This window comes from Panthera onca, chromosome B1 (genome assembly GCF_046562875.1).
Source record: "Panthera onca isolate mPanOnc1 chromosome B1, mPanOnc1 haplotype 2, whole genome shotgun sequence".
Classification (NCBI taxonomy): domain Eukaryota; kingdom Metazoa; phylum Chordata; class Mammalia; order Carnivora; family Felidae; genus Panthera; species Panthera onca.
Genome location: NC_138342.1, coordinates 81640308 through 81657080, shown reverse-complemented (window position 1 = coordinate 81657080; position 16773 = coordinate 81640308). Strand labels below are relative to the sequence as shown.

At 32.7% G+C, this 16773-nt stretch overlaps 1 protein-coding gene and 1 non-coding gene across 3 annotated transcripts in view; both read left to right on the top strand.

Annotated features, from left to right (window-relative positions):
• The window catches only part of STPG2 (sperm tail PG-rich repeat containing 2), a 596947-nt gene that overhangs the window by 155309 nt on the left and 424865 nt on the right, over positions 1-16773 (top strand). For both annotated transcript variants that reach the window (XM_078445122.2, XM_060654598.3), the window contains one exon: positions 1427-1519. In XM_078445122.2, coding sequence (XP_078301248.2) covers positions 1427-1519 — 93 coding nt within the window. The remainder of the gene's footprint in view (positions 1-1426; positions 1520-16773) is intronic.
• On the top strand, positions 3340-3447 carry LOC132693406 (U6 spliceosomal RNA). Its single transcript, XR_009616792.3, has one exon. It is a non-coding gene; the product is annotated as a U6 spliceosomal RNA (small nuclear RNA).

Here is a 16773-nt window from a genome sequence, read left to right as displayed (position 1 = left end):
GTCTATGCTGACAACTCAAAGTTAGAAGTATCCATGACTCTATTAGGCCTTTAAAAATAGGATTTTCTTATATTTTATCTGGATTTAAATTATTTTTGTGAAAATATGGCCTTCTGCAAACTTAATATTCCCTCTAAAGCCAAAGTCATCCAATGACTGATTCATTTTCTGAACTTCTACCCATAAACAGTAAAAGTTGCAAAATACTTTTGACCTTCTTTATGCTATAATTTCTAGCACTATATACATGATAATAATAAAATTATTATAAAAGTAAATTATTTTTTAACTTTAATAAATATAAAACCACACAAAATAATAATGCTGGGTCTGATGTCCTAGATTTGAAGGATTTCACAATTTATGACTGATTTTTCTGTTTGAAAATGATAAAAATCTATTTTATTTTGAATGACTAGGTAGGAATAATACTAGGAAAGGAATGGAGAAGCACCAGCTTCAGCATTTAGGGTAAAGAGGCACATAGTTTAAAAGATACGTCTTTTAAGGGATAGATTTTATGGTAGATTAATGTTCCTCATAAAGTGTACAAAGAGAGATCTATTCTAGTAGGTACCAAATTCTGAAGTATTAAACAAGTATATCAGATTCTGAAATAAAAACAGTAAAGTATATAAAAATGGGAAAATGAGAATATTCTCATCCCTTTGTATATACAAAGAATGTTACTATTGGTTAACAGTTTAAAATATTAAATGGATACAAATGGCTAAATTATATGATGAATCAGAAAGAGTATAATATCAAAAAGATTAATTAATTGCTAATTAAATTTTTAGGTTACCAGCTTTATGTAACCTATTAATTTACATACTCAATGCATATTAGGAATTGTAGTATTTAAGAGAGTGTAGATGATTTTGCTTAGAAAATTTATTCATCCAGGATTTTCACATAATCAGTGTAAATAGTTATTGTTCATATATTTTATTTCATGTATTAATAATTAAGTACTAACAAATAATACTATATAATTGGCCAAATATCTTTATATATGTGTGTATGTGTATGTGATATATGTGTATATATACATGTATATTACTTATATATATATATAATGAAACAACAAGAATTGATGTTTGAATTTGACATTATGGTATAGATAATAACTCACTTGTAATGTGCTTAAATAATGTATGTAGATCTATCTTGTTTTTCTAGAGGTCCATATAATCAACTCTTTTTTTTTTCCATTCAATGTCTCATTGACTTAAACTCTTTTGCTTCTATATCCCATTTAAAATTTTTAATTTTTAATGAATATATATCTGTCTCTATTTAGTGACAGAGCAACATTGATGGGCTTCCTTGAAAATTTATTACTCATAGGGCCACTTGAATTGATAAATAGCATTGACCCACTCTTTTTTATTTCTTTTTTCAACATGCTTTTTGGAATTCACAGGTTGGTGGAGTTTCTGATGAATTACCTAACTTGACTAACCGATATGCTGTTATTTTGTCAAGACCAGAAAAACCTACTAAACTGTCAGATATGGTAAGAAGACCCCTTTATAACAAAAGTTATTTGTAATCTGGGAATCATGGAGGGACTGTATAACATGAACAGCATATTAGGATCTGAGAGAGGTACATGGTAGGCTGTTGGTAACATCTTTGACTAGTATGATACTTCCTTTTTTTTTTTTTAAGAGAGCATGAATGGGGGAGAGAGGCAGAGGGAGAGAGAGAGACTCATAAACAGGGTTCATGCCCAGTGCTGTGGGGCACTGTCCTACTACCCTGGAATTGTGACCTGAGCTGAAATCAAGAGTCAGATGCTCAACTGACTGAGCCAACAAGGTGCCCCAATACTTCCATTTTTTAAAGTTCACCAAAAGTCTTGAAGCTAAGCAGAGTCCAGCATTGCTCTATGAGAGGTGATTATATGGAACATCTCCTGTAGGATCAGAGAACATTTGTTTTTAGAATGTGTAGGAAAACATAATCATGTTGTATATGAAGGGGAAGGCCTACTTAAGGTTCAAAACAGTTTACTTATAAGTGTAAATTTTTTTCTTTTAAATTTGAGTCAATCTTGAAACCTAAGACTCTATAGTGATTTTTTAAATCCATGTGAATCTGTATTTTAAATTGTGTTTTATGATATTTTTCTAACTAAATTTCCATTTTTTATAAAAAGCTAGTATTGAATAAATTGAAATACATAAAGCAGATGACATTTAAACATGAATACTTGACTGTTTCATCCAGATTGATTTTACTAAAAGTACATTTTGAAATTTGCAGTTAAAAAGTTAGACTTCTATGTATAGATATTGCTAAAATAAATCTATATAGAAATTAGACTGTCATTATAAGATATTCTTAATAACAAATTATCGAAACAAGCTCATCAACCAGGTTTTAAAACTTGAGAAATAGTATTGCTTGCTTAAATAAAATTATAGTAGGTTCACAGTGCCAAGAGTTGATTAATTCGTTAAATTAATACGTTGTAAAGTCTAAAAAATCATACAAATTACACTAATTTGGTGAGAGGCATCAGGAATAGACTTATTTTTTTCTGAGACATTGGTTGACTGAATGTAGGAGATGGTGTCAAAATTGACATCAGGTTCTATGACGTTTTTGTACCAATAAGTTCAAAAGACAGTTTAAAATTATCTGTCAGTTTTCTTGACATGTAAGAGATTCTCATAATTGTTAAATAAATGTGTTGTTTTCATAGATCATTTCTTTATCTTGAGCAATTTTATGGTTGTGTTGTTTCTCAAGTGAATCATTGTACACATTGTAGGATCCACTGTGAGGTATGTCAGAAGTAATTTATTACTAGTTTAAAGCTTTCAAGTATAGGAATATTTAGTGGATTCATAGTTATTTCTATCATAATATCATAGTTACTAGGAAAAAAATTCAAATCTCTGAAGGTACCCCTAGGAATGCATATGTATGTGCTAAATTTGCTTGTAGTAAAAAAAAGATGGTGATGTGCCCTAAAGAAAGATGAGTTACTTACCAATTGCTGTTATCTAATATACATTTTTCTCTTTTACCTTGGTCTCTCACTGGATCTTGAAACTTCTGTTTTTGTATTTTTATTTTTTGACATGACATACTTGCAATGGAAAGTATTGGGTGGGACTTTGTTTACCCAAGAAGCAGAATAGTTTAATCACATAGAATATTTTAGCTTTTGAAACTCTTCTGCAAATGAGATACTCTTCAAACCTGTGGGTGTATAATATATATGTAATGAGAATCCAAATTATTAATTTCATATCAAAATTGATCTTAAACTTATGAAATAATGGGATTAGTTTTATAATTTTCACTTCAAATAAAAATATTACAGTGCTCACTTCGACAGCATAACAATTAAAATTGGAATGACACAGAGAAGATTAGCATGGCCCCCTGCACAAGACTGACATGCAAATATGTGAAGTGTTCCATATTTTATTTATTATTTATTTATTTAAGTTTATTTTTATTTATTTTTGAGAGAGAGAGAACACAAGTGGGAGAGGGGCAGATTGGGGGGGTGGGGCAGAAGACATAGAATCTGAAGCAGGCTCCAGGCTCTGAGCTGTCAGCACAGAGCCCAATGTGGGTCTCAAACCCACGGACTATGAGATCATGACCTGAGCCAAAGTTGAACGCTTAACCGACTTAGCTACCCAGGCATCCCTGAAGCATTCCATATTTAAAAAAAAATTAGACAGTTTACCTCCTACATATTTAAAATTTATATATACGGATATACTGCAATCTTAAAGGACACATTGTTTGATTTTCAAAATTTTATATAAGTTTCACATAAAAATATTTAAAAACTCAGGCTTCTGCTTTCATATGAAAAGCATGAACATATATCTCTTTTCTTTTTACATGGTCGCAGTAAAATAAGTTATTTTTAACTACAACATAATATTGGTTTAATATAAAAAGACAGAGTGAATATATGATAAATGGAAGCTATAAACAAACCAAACATCTGTTTATTAGGCATTCCAAAAGTGGAATGCTAAGATAGTAGTTAGGAACATTTGATGGTAAAAAAACAAAACAAAACAAAACAAACAAACAAACAAACAAAACAACAACAGAAGGTTTTCCTAAGCTGAATAAAGACACAAGTCTTCAATAAGAAGAAGTCAACAAAATACCAGGAAGGATGAATTTTAGAAGTCAAAAATCCCTTTCACATGGTTGCATTTTCAGAAGACTAGAAATAAAATACCTCGGAATCTTCCACAGAGAAAAGTAAGTGGGTCACCTACAGAGGGATGAGAAACATACTGATATCAAACACTATCCCAGTAGTATTAGCAATATTTCAGAGCTAGAAGATGATGGATTTCTGAGAGGAAATAATTTTGGATGTAGAATTCTGACTTTATCCAATATAAATCCAATTAAATGAATCAAGAAAATAATTTTCTGACACACAAGAGCCTGGAAATTGTAGTACCTCTACATTTCCATGTATAAAGATGTTCCAGCAAAATATAAGGAGAGAAATGAGAGAAGAGTGATATAAACCTAGAGAAGAATAGAAACTAAGCAATTCCTGGATGAAATAAAGTGAAAACAAATTAATAAAGAAGGCATTTTTAGCTCATTCATGGGTCATCTTCAAGAGTCAGGGATTTGGTGACAGAATTTTATTTGCTTCTTTTTGTGTTTGGCCATACTAGTTGGTTTGATAAGCAATAAATATGATATTCTAATTTCTGTTTTAATACTGATTGGTTTTAGATCAATCTATACAAATTGCAGAGATCTTAGTTATAATATAAAATGTAAATATTAGAAAACTTAATATCAATTAAATTTTAATATCAATAAAAATAAAAGACTGTAAATATTATAAAACTTAATATCAATAATAATAAAAGAAAGAGGTAAAAGTTTGGGAGGCAGTAAAATATGCTAAATTTCTTATAGTGTGCAGAGTCAACAGATGTCAAAAGTTGACAAATTTCAGTATAAGTCCTTATATTAAGTTTGTAATGGTAAATAATAATAAAAAATCCCAACCTCTAAGAAACCCAATTACTGTTAAATTATTTCTGGGAATAGAACAGGGAGAGGTCAAGGAGGACAATTTTACTGTTTATTTTAGACTCATCTATGATTTGATTTTTATTATGCTGTGAATGTATTATTTTAAAATAATAATAAAAATAAAAATAGTACTCATGAGTTAATGGTGAGTATGTGTTTGGAATAGCATTATGATGTACTGGTTCCTGGACTGACCTATTCTCTGCAAACAAGCAAAATTCTAGATAAAATAGAAACAGAATGTTTTCATGAGTGCTTCCAAGAATTAGAAAGAAATGAGTACACAGGCTAAAGGCTAAATTTAGGAGGGACCCAGAGTGGCAGTGAAGTTCACTTTTACCCTGAGGACATTTGCCAAACAACTAGATGACTTTGAATTTTAATTGTTACAGCCTTAGAGGCCTCTAGGGAATGAAACAAAGCCTAAGACTCTCTCATAGTGGGTCCTCTCAAAGAAGAGTCATTAATACAGTTACAGCTCCAAAGGGCAAAAAACTATGCAGGAGTGAAATGCAGAGTGAAATCACCAGAGGATTTGTGAGAAGTTACCAGTGTTGGACTTTTTGGTTTTGAGTGTATGTTAGGGGAATCACCACTGAGAATCTGTTACATTTTATATTCATTTAATGACATGGATTGTTAAAAACAACAACAACAACAACAAAAGAAATCTGTCACAGATGTTAACTAAATTAATTTTATTAATAAAAATAAGTGCTAATGCTTCTTCTGTACTAGGCACCATTCCAAATGTATAGTAACTCATTTGAGTACTATAATTATGGTCATTTTGAAAAATGAGGAAACTGAGGCACAAGTTTAAAGTTTAAATGACAGAGTCAGAATTCAAACGGAGGCAGTTTAGTAATAGAGTTCAGTCTTTTTGCGCTACTCTTCTCCGGCTTAAAGAATTAGGCTTACGTGAAATAAATATGACAGTATAATAAATTACTTTTATGATTTAAAACAAAAGAGATGAGACTGTAAAGATCTCAGACATTATTATAAGGAATAGAAGTTTTTTTTTTTTTAATGTAATTTCTGTCTTCCAGAAGCTGATAGAGAATTCAGTATTATGAACGATATTGAAGTTAATAACTTTCCTCTAGTTATTGAGAGACTAAAAATTAACTATGATTATCATTTAGTGGGAAAGTCATTGGAAGAATTTGATATACTTTCTTAGATCTCTTCATGCCTCATAAAGGGGCATCCTTTGCCTAATGACAACTGGTATCAAAAGTCACAAAAAATTAGAGCAACTTTTTCTAAAAATTAAGAAATGACCTGAATTTATTAGAATTATTTGGTGAGCAGTTTGCACTATAGCTTTAATTACTTGAAAAACAGACCTAGAATACAGAGAGTTGAGAATGAAGAGAATATTAAAAATAAATTGTGATTTATATATTTTTTAATTTATAATAATTTAAGTTGTTAAATATTTTGATTACAATCCCTAAACAGGTTAAAGTTTAAGAGCAAAAGCTTTGGAATCAGAGAAATGCTTTTAAAAATTTTTACTCCCCCTTGTAGATGAATGAGCTTAGGCAACTTCTTTAAATCTCAGTTTCCTTAAACATTAAATAAGGATAGTAAATTAAATAGGGATAGCCCAATAGGATCAAAGTAAGAAGTAAGTGTATTATTGCTTCTAACACTTATTTCATTGCGTTAGTAACCTATGAATAAGTTAGTTATAAAGATTGTAAACGTCAGGGTTATGGCTCAAAGCTAAGTCAGTCCTATTCCAAAGCCTATGCTCTCTTTTCACCATTCTGTAATATTAATGAAGAGTATATATTGAAATATGGTAATGTCTTTTTCTTTTTAACACTTTTTTGAAAGTGAAATTCGCCTTCTTCCACCTGAGGCACCTCTGTCTTGCATGGTATTACTATGTCAGGAATGAAAAGGGAATAAATGTTGAGTTTTTGACTTAGGAAACATTTCTTGAAGTTTACTTCAGAGACAGCAATTGTGGGGACCATGGCTTAATAAAATGAAAAGAAGTTTCTACGTTATTTCTAAAGTGTTTCCTAATTTCAACTTTCCTTTAAATATTCTAGAACTAGAGGTTGGCCAAGAGTTCCAACTTCTGTATTAATTAGCTATTTCTGAATAATAAACTCAAAATCTTAGTAGCATAACATGAAAGACATTTATTACGTGCAAGTTTGCAGTTCAGGTAGGGAAGCTTAATTCAGGCTGCAGGTTTTCTGGGGGAAAGTCTACTGCATGCTGCCATTTGACTGGGACCAGCAGGATAGCTGGGGCATATTCTCCTCATGGTGATAGCAGAAATCCAATAATTTTACTACAGGAAAGATAATAGGAAAGTTGTAGAATAAGGGAAGCTTCTTGCTATACTGAATGAGAAAGCCTCTCCTGAATTGGAAGAATATGCAAGAATCAAGAAAGACAGCAGAGCAATGGAGTTGATATTTGAATGTGAGGCTTGTTTTATGCTCCTCCACATTCTTTGTGAACTCTGGTAAGATTGAGTGTTGGGTAGTAATGGTGGATAAATGGAGACTGAAGTTAAGAAATCCCAGAGATGAGGGGCACCTGGGTATTTCAGTCAGCTAAGCCTCTGACTCTTGATTTTGGCTCAGGTCATGATTTTACAGGTTGCAGCCCCTCACTGGGCTCTGCGCTAACAGCACAGCATGGAGCCTGCTTGGAATTCTCTCTCTCCTCTGTCTCTCTGCACCGCCCTCCCCCCCCCCCCCCATGTCCCCTCGCTCTTTCTCTCACTCAGAATGAATAAATAAAAAGTTATTAAAAAAGAAATCCAAGAGATGATAAAGCATGAATTCCTCTTAATATCTGAGAGTCTGGAAATGTGCTAGAGTAACACCCTCTTTCCCTCACACTGGGTGGCTGCTGCAGATAGAAGAGTTATAAACGTGTATTTAGGCAGAGAGGGGCTATATCAGTCAGGCCCTGGTCAGAACATTGAACCTCACTAGTTATTTTGAGATAGAGAATATAAGGAATCGTGTATATTGGAGAACTAAAAAGACAAAGAGGGAATGCTAAAGTATCTTGGACATAGTAACACAGGCAATCAGTGCCACCATGTTTAGGCCTTGGGGGACAAAGGGAATGGGTAGAATTATTAAAACTTGAAAACTCGGAGAGACCTTTAGTTGCTGGGATTTAGCCCTCTGAAGAGGAGGCATAGCCTAGCTGGTGCTAGTGTTTCAGGAACTCACAAGTAAAATCAGACCCGTGGGACCCTAAAGATAGTAAAAATATATCAGAAGTGATTTCAGCTGAACTATTTCACAAGAATTAAAGTTCTTCTGACTAAATCTGTATTACTCTCAGGCTGTTTTATAATTTCTCATTGGAATGGATATAGAAAGTGTTTTAATTTTTGCATAGTTTTTAGACTTTATTTTGTTGGTTAGTTTGCTTATTGGTATCTTATCATTCACCTAACCATTGGTGAAGGAAAGCACATGAAAATGAATTTTCTGAATATAGGCCCATTAATGTAAGTAAAGGATTTTAGGCACATGATTTCTGAAATCATGGAAAGTGAGTTGGTCAGAGTACACTTAGATACTTCCTTGAGTTACATTACATTTTGAAGTCTTTATAACTTTCACTTAATTGTGTAACTTCATTAGTTCAGAAAATGGGTTTGATATGCAAACAGCAAGAACAAGTGCTGCTGGCTGTCATCTTCATCAAAGCAGAGAAAGGATAGCGAAGACAACTGCCGAGCCAGATTCGCTGGCATAAGCCAGATTCTAGTGGCCTGCATTTTGATTGGGTGCAGTTACCTACCAGTACTTACACAGATTGTGAGAAGAATGCTTTTCTATAGTTTTAGCTATTTTTGATTGCCCTACATAGATCTCAGAAGTAAATAATAGCTTCATAAAGAAAGGATTTTATCTTTACTCTTCAGTTGCTAAAAAATTTTTGCACTTTCATGTGTTTTGAGAATGAAATCTGTCCTAACTTTGAAGGTGTCACGATTATTTAAAATGAACAATAGTTGGGTTGCTGGGTGGCTCCGGTGCATGGGTGCATCCTGATTCAGGTCTTAATATCAGGGTCATGAGTTCAAGCCCTGCGTTGCAGCCTACTTAATAAATAAATAAAATGAACAACAGAGCGGTGCCTGGGTGGCTCAGTCGGTTAAGCTCCCAACTTCGGCTGGGGTCATGGTCTCACCGTTTGTGGGTTCGAGTCTCGCTCTGAGCTCCAACACAGAGCCTGGAGCCTGCTTTGGATTCTTTGTCTCTCTTTCTCTGCCCTCCCTCCCTTGCTTACACTCTATCTCTGTCTCTCTCTCTCTGAGAAATAAACATTAAAAAAATTAACAAAAAAATAAAATGAACAGAAAAATGACTCATATTTTATATATTTTCGGAGGTTTAAATTTTGTGACATTTGTGGCATCCATCCCAATATGATTCCTACATTTTATATCAACCAGTCATTGTTTTACAGCTTATTTGGTTATTAAACAAGAGGAAGTATGTTAACGGTGGTATGGAAATGTTTAGTCAAGACTATAACTCCATCATTTAAGTCCTTGAAGCCAATATAACCACATGTGCAACCCTACAAATGGTATAACAATGATGGCATTAATACCATTAAGACCTCTTTATAATAAATTCATGACTAATGAAACATGGCATTATGGCATTTAGAAATTGACTTCAAATTTCTAATTATCTTACTTAGGATGCATATATTCATGAGGAGTAAACCTTGTTTCAGTGTGTTTAAATATTTAGGAACTCATATCTCTTTTCAAAATTACCTCCACTGATGGAAAAAGCTATAGCTTGAAATGCTGGATTCATTTACAGATATCTCGCTGACATGGTTATCACAGACATCTTTTGACCAATTGAAAACATTAAACTTTTAGGTACACGGTCATCATTATATACAAAAGTGTGTACTAATTGTCCTTCTGTTGGCACTTTTAGGGACAAACAGTAGTCCCTTTGTATTATTATACAAATTATTATAGATGTCTAAGGGAAAAGGTATTTTTCCATCACATAAGTTTAAAATGTAGTTACTAAGTAAGTTTTATATCATTGTCACAAGTACATAGGGAACAGATATGGAAAACTGTAACAGGTTTATATAAGTTAAAATGACATAGAAAAATAGAAAAAGAGGGTAAAGGGAAGAGTCAGAGCTAAGAGGAGGATAAAGAAAGGAGATAATGGGAAGAAGTACTTACATTATAAAGTTTGAGGGGGTACAGAATGACATAAGGAAAACCAAAGCAGGAACTTGTAGGAGAAATTGTAGCTACGTAAATTCAGTTGCTACTATAGGAAGAAATTGCTTTCAAATGAAGAAGCAGATGCATAGGAAGAAATCCCTTCTTTCGTCAGCCTTTCCAGTATCCTCTAGTACCTCCTGTTGGCAAAACCAGCAAAGAGCCATCTGACAAAGCACAAATATGGTTTGAAGATTCTCAGGTTTTGAGCTGGGATAATAAATTGCTTAAAATCTGGTACCTTTCACCCCTTAGACCACTTAGCATCCATATGTGTCTTTCTACTCATGTTTGAATTTCCACATGATATTCCAAACAACTCTGTGTTTCTGCCTAATACAAACAACTATGCTTTGTATAACATAAGTTTCCTCACTCTCCAACATGAGGAGATACAAGTTTCCAACTGTGTTTATCTTCATTTTTGGCCAAATTTAGTCATAGTCCATCTAAATATTTTGTTATCTAAATGCTGTTATACAGTGTTAATGTGCAGTTTGATTGTTACATAAATACTAAATCATACTTTGTTAACTTATAAAACTTTTAGAAAATAAAAAGGAGAAAGAGAAGAAGGAAGATTAAAATAGTTAACACATAGACACATACAAGGGAGAGAAGCGGAGAGAGAGAAGGAGATTTATCTGAAGACCTGCCACAGTCCTTATTTTTTAAATAGTCCAAGGCTGTAGATGATACTTCTGACTTCCTTCTATTACTCTCTGCCTTTTTCCTTTGCTCTCAAGAAGAGTGTCAGTTGTTTAGGGTTCTTTACCTAATAGAAGACCAAACTTTCATTTTTGAAGGATGTGAATCCTTAACGACTCTTCCTTTTTTTGCTTGATGTGCTTTCTAACAATCTTACATTGGAGATAGAAGTATTAGAAGAATTGCAGAGAATGCCCTGATAAAGTTTTTCCTGTCCTCACTGTGTATTAGCAACCCAGATTCCATTTGTTAATTGTGACAAATCACTCCAGTCAGTAAACTCTACCTCGTTTCAGTAGCATCAGTATCCGCAAATGCTAGTTGACACTGAGCTTTCAACTTGTACAATCACAGTTGTATCTCTAATGGAAACATTCCTCTCTTGAGAAGCCAGACTTATAAATAAGTAGAGCTCAAAGTTATGGAGACAGGAGGCAAACATTTTGCATGTTATTGGTGAAATAATGAGAAGAGGTACTTGATATATATTGTATCTTAGCACCATGTATGTTAAAAAAAATTTTTTTTAACATTTATTTTTGAGAGACAGAGAGAGATAGAGCACAAGTGGGGGAGGGGCAAAGAATAAAGGAGATGCAGAATCTGAAGCAGGCTCCAGGCTCTGAGCTGTCAGCACACAGCCCGACTCGGGGCTCAAACGCAGAAACCGCGAGATCACGACCTGAGCCGAAGTAGGACGCTCAACCGACTGAGCCACCCCGGCACCCCCACCATGTGTGCTTAAATCCTGTCCTCTCAAGGTCTTGTCTTTCAACTGGCAGGTACCTTAATTGAGTTTTCAACAAGCCCTTCTGATGTTCTTTTAGGTCAGATGATTTTAAGTGCTGAGAGTATGTTAGACCTAGTGAATTGTGTGAGCACAAGCCCGATGCTACATTTCTTTTACTGCGAAATGAGTTCCTTGATCATAAATAATGTCTAGAATACCATAACAGTAAATAAGCCATTCTCTAAGTCTAAGGCTGGCAGTATTGGTGAAAGAATTATTGGCAGGGAAGACAATTTCTTGTAATGACCTTAAGGATTTTGAGTCAAGGTTATACTGGATTCTTCAAAGAGAGTAAGTGTTCTTTTTCTTCCTAGTCTCTCAAAGAGAGAATAGTTTATTTTTTGCAAGATTGACTTACTCTTTCTTAAATGTTTGTAAGGATTCCCTGTTAAAGCCTTCTAGACCTGAGATTTTACTTGTGGGAAGGTTTTAAAGAAAGGATTCAATTCCCTTATCTGTTAACCCTGTGTTTCTGATGATTTGGCCTCTGGGGTCTTGTTGACCTTGGAGAAACTGCCCCTTCCAGGATTAGCCCGGAATGACTCTCCTCCAAATTTCCTTTCTTATGCAAACTAACCAATCCAGAGCTCACCACCAACAGCCTTCTTTATGGAGGCCAATAGGGGCCATTATTCTCCTGCTTTAATCACCCAGGGACAGGTACCAGACAATAAGGGACAGCCCCCTAAGCCCCTGAGCCTTCTGAAATTACTCAAACTAGCCAATCCTAAACCTGCATATCCTTTGTCACCATTCCTTCTAGTGGAAACCACAGTAAAAACTCTCATCCATATTTTCCCCTTCCTGCCTCCCCACCAACCTTGGTGCTTCTCTGTGTGACCTCCTGTGGAATTGGGATCTGTGAGTATAACAGACTTTGTTTTCAATGGTGGTCGGCTCTCAATCTGTTTACCTTGACATACCTGAATAATAATAATCCTATTTTTAAACACCTTAATAGATTTTGAACTATGTATATTTTATATTTCTTCTTTTGGTTACTTTTATTAATTCAACTTTTAGAGAAATATATCCATTTCTTCCATATTGTCAAATATATTTGCTTAATCATAATATTGCCTTCTTTTTTATCTGTAGGATTTATAATGATGCTCCTTCCTTTCCCCTTGATATTGGTAATTTGTATTTTCCCCTCTCACTTCCTTCCTTTTTTCCTGTAATAAATCCTATTAAAGGTTTATCAATATTTGTAATCATTTTTTTAAAGAAAAACTTCTGACTTTGTTGATTTTCTCTGTTCTAATACTCTGTTCTCTGTATTTTCTATTTCATTGATTATCTTTATAATTTTTCTTTGTGCTTTCCTTAGGTTTGATTTGTATTTCTTTTTCTAGTGTCTTGCAATGGAAGCTCAGTGATTTTCAGTTACTTTTTGATTATTTATATATATATATATATATATATATATATATATGTATATATATATATATATATATATATATACATCTATATATATAGGCAATACATTTCCTTCATATACTGCTTAGTTATATGCCACACATTTTATATTGTTTTTAATTTTCACTTAGCTTAAAGTATTAAGTCATATTTAAATTTGATCTGTTTAGAAGAGTACTAATTTCTAATTATTTGTTATTTTAAACTTGCTTCCATTATGAAAAATAGAATATACTCAATTATTTCAAAATATTAAAAATACAAAGGCTTTCTCTATGGATCAGCATGTGATCAACTTTTTGTGTGTGTATGTGGAAGGAATGACACATCATCACTTTGTGATATCTCTAGAGTTCTCCTGAATGCATTAACAATACACACTATTTTATCTGCAGGGTCTCTCAATATCACGAGATAGAATTCATCAGGAGTTGCAGATTTAACTTTATTTGGAACATACTGATTATCTCTGATAATTACTTTTAAGCATTTTGAAATCTATTCTTATAAACCAATATACGAATTTTTAGTTTCAGTAGGAAAGCTATTTTTTGACAGAAAATATGGACATAAAATAGGAGGTTGGTAAATTTTTTCTCAGTCTTCTTTATAGTAAGCCTTTTATGAATATCATTAGTCAAGAATACTTTTTTAAAATCTTTATTTTAATTTGGACCAGTGTCACACATTTATTTAAGACCATTGCTATGAGGTTGGTTTTCATTTGTCTTAACTTTAAACAGATTATTAATTTCTTAAAGGTAGATATTGTTTCATTGTTGTCCTTCCTGGTTTTGTATCATACTGGGTACATACTAGGTTCACAGCATATAGTTTGACATTTAAGGAAGAATATAAATGAGAAGATTCTCTTTTCTCTTATGAGCAGTACTTACCTCAAGGGAAGAATAATGTAATTATGAAAAATCTAATGAACCTAAAAAGGAAATGAAATCCTTATCAAATTGATACATAGTCTAAAAGAAACATTTGGTATTGTCTGCATTAAAGTTGAAAAAAGAGAAAGGTGAGAAAATGTACTTATCTTTTATGTTATACCTTGCATGTAGTTTAGTTGTGTTTTTGTGCCTATGTTTTCTGAAAGCCAAGGCTATTGGAGGTTATTTTATCCTCTGTATCAATATAGTTTGTATGAATATAATTTTATTTACTTTATTTTTTAAAGGTTTATTGTTTAACAATTTTTTTTTTAAGTAGGCTTCATGCCTAACGTGAGACTTGAACTCATGATGCTGAGACCAAGAGTTGCGTACTCCATTGACTGAGCCTGCCAGGCACCCTAGAATATACTTTATAAATATTAAATTTATTTTATTTATTTTCAAATGCTGCCATGTATCTAAACTTTTCAATCACTACGTTTTGAATTTTTCTTAGTTGGGTGAAATAAGTTAATTTTACATAAAAATAGAATATATGAAAGTCATTGTTTTCCAGTGTTCATTGTGTGTTCAGATTTTCTCAATTTGTTCTACTTACAAAATCCTTACTTGACCTAGCACTTTATTTTCTTCGTAACCTATCCCATTTTACTTTCTTTAACTTAGTATAGGGTGCTAATTTTTTTCCATAGGGTTGGCGAACCACCATTTCAGTGGCTCTAATTGGGCTTCAGAGAATCATCAGTTTAGTTGTGTTTGCCCTAAATATAATTTCAAGGAATATATTATGAGCATCAGTTTAGCTTGAGATAAGAATTTGCTCTCAGATAGAGATTACTGTGAAAATAACCATATAGGGGGAGGTTTTCTTGTTTGTTGGTATCAATTATTATTTATATTTAGGTTTAGATAAATCATTTCAATGAATTATCTTTCATGTGTAGATCCAGATGTTATAACTGTTATAAATTTGGGGGATTTATTTTTAGTAACTGTTCTAAAGTATAGTTGATTTGAGCTTCAATATCCTCAGGATTTGCAATTATAATTTTGTTATTTTTGATTAAAATAAACACAAATCAGGAAGCAAACCTAAAAATTATATTATTGTAAATGTTAAAATTTGTGTTCAACTTGTTCATTTAAATTTGCCTATTAAATTTAAAATATTCAGACTTAAATTTCAAACTTAGCATGAAATTGTATAGAAAAATTTGGGGTTTGTGTATGCACTAAACGTTTTAAAATTTGAAATCCATTGATTCTGTCTGGTATTTGTTACATTTAAAAACACGATGATGCCCCTATATTGAATGAGGATTATTATTTAATCCATCATGTGTAGGTTTATGGTCCAATATTAGTCATGCTTGAGAATAGTAAACACTTGGAATTACCTTTTATATGCATTATAATCTTAATTGAGAGTTTAAAACTATAGTCCCATCATTACAAATATCAAAGAGTAGAAGCTGTTCTATAATTCAAGGACACAGTGGGTCACTTATGTCTGCCTTGACCTCAGATATATGTTCAACTGCCTGTCTGACATTTCCACTTAGATTCTAATTGGTATTTTTTTATTTTAATGCATCCAAATACAATTAATTCTTGTAACTTCTTCATTTACTCTAATTACAGACAGATAGTATGTAAGTATGGTAAAACACAACTCAAGTGATGAAGTTAGGCAGACAAAATTTTTGAAGGAAGTAAACTTTCAGTGGGCTCTTAAAGTTAATTAATTTAGTGGATGAGAGAGATGAAGAAGAAAAGACAAATTTGTTAACTTCCCAGGGCAGCTATTTATTCTCTTTCATTTTGTGTTTCTGTTTTTGTCATGACTATCTGGATTTTCACTGAAGCTTAAATTGCTCAAATTCTCTTAGGATGAAGGTTATTTTTAACATCATTTAAAAATATCTGTTGTGTTGCCAATATTCTTGGAAGGTACATACTAGTGTGAATTTATTTTGCCAAAACCGTTATTATTGGAAACTAATAGGTCTTTCAAACTTTATTATAAAGGTACCCCTTTCCTCTTTACAATTGTTGGATCATTATTATAACTAGATTTCTTCATTTGCTAGTAGATCCAAAATTATATGCCAACTAGTAAGACCAGTGTTTTTCAGTCCTGGCTTGGAAAACTTCGTAGAATCAGCTAGAGAGCTTTAAAAAAATGTCCATGTCAAGTTCTCGTTTCTAGATATTATGAATTAATAATAATAATTAATTATTAATTGTTGTGGAGTGGGGTTCATGTATCTATATTTTTTAAAGTTCTCAGACAATGTTAAGACAATTACATGTTTGAAAACTGAGTTAGAATGTCCTATAATTAATTTATACTAAGTTTTACTCAATATTAGCTCTCCCTTTCTTTCTAATCAGTTTAATTTCAAGCACTTATCCAGTTGTTCTTTCATTCGTTCATTCATTCATTCATTTAGCATATGCTTACTAGGGTTTAACATGTGCAGTTCTAGGTGCTAGGAACATAGTGGTGGGAAAGACATGCAAAATCTTTGTCTTCATAGAAATACTATTTTAGTGCAGAGGGGAAAGGAGGCCATAAGTAAAAAAAATTAAATAAACATGACTTTTTTTTCTGTTGCTGTTATGAGTCAGGA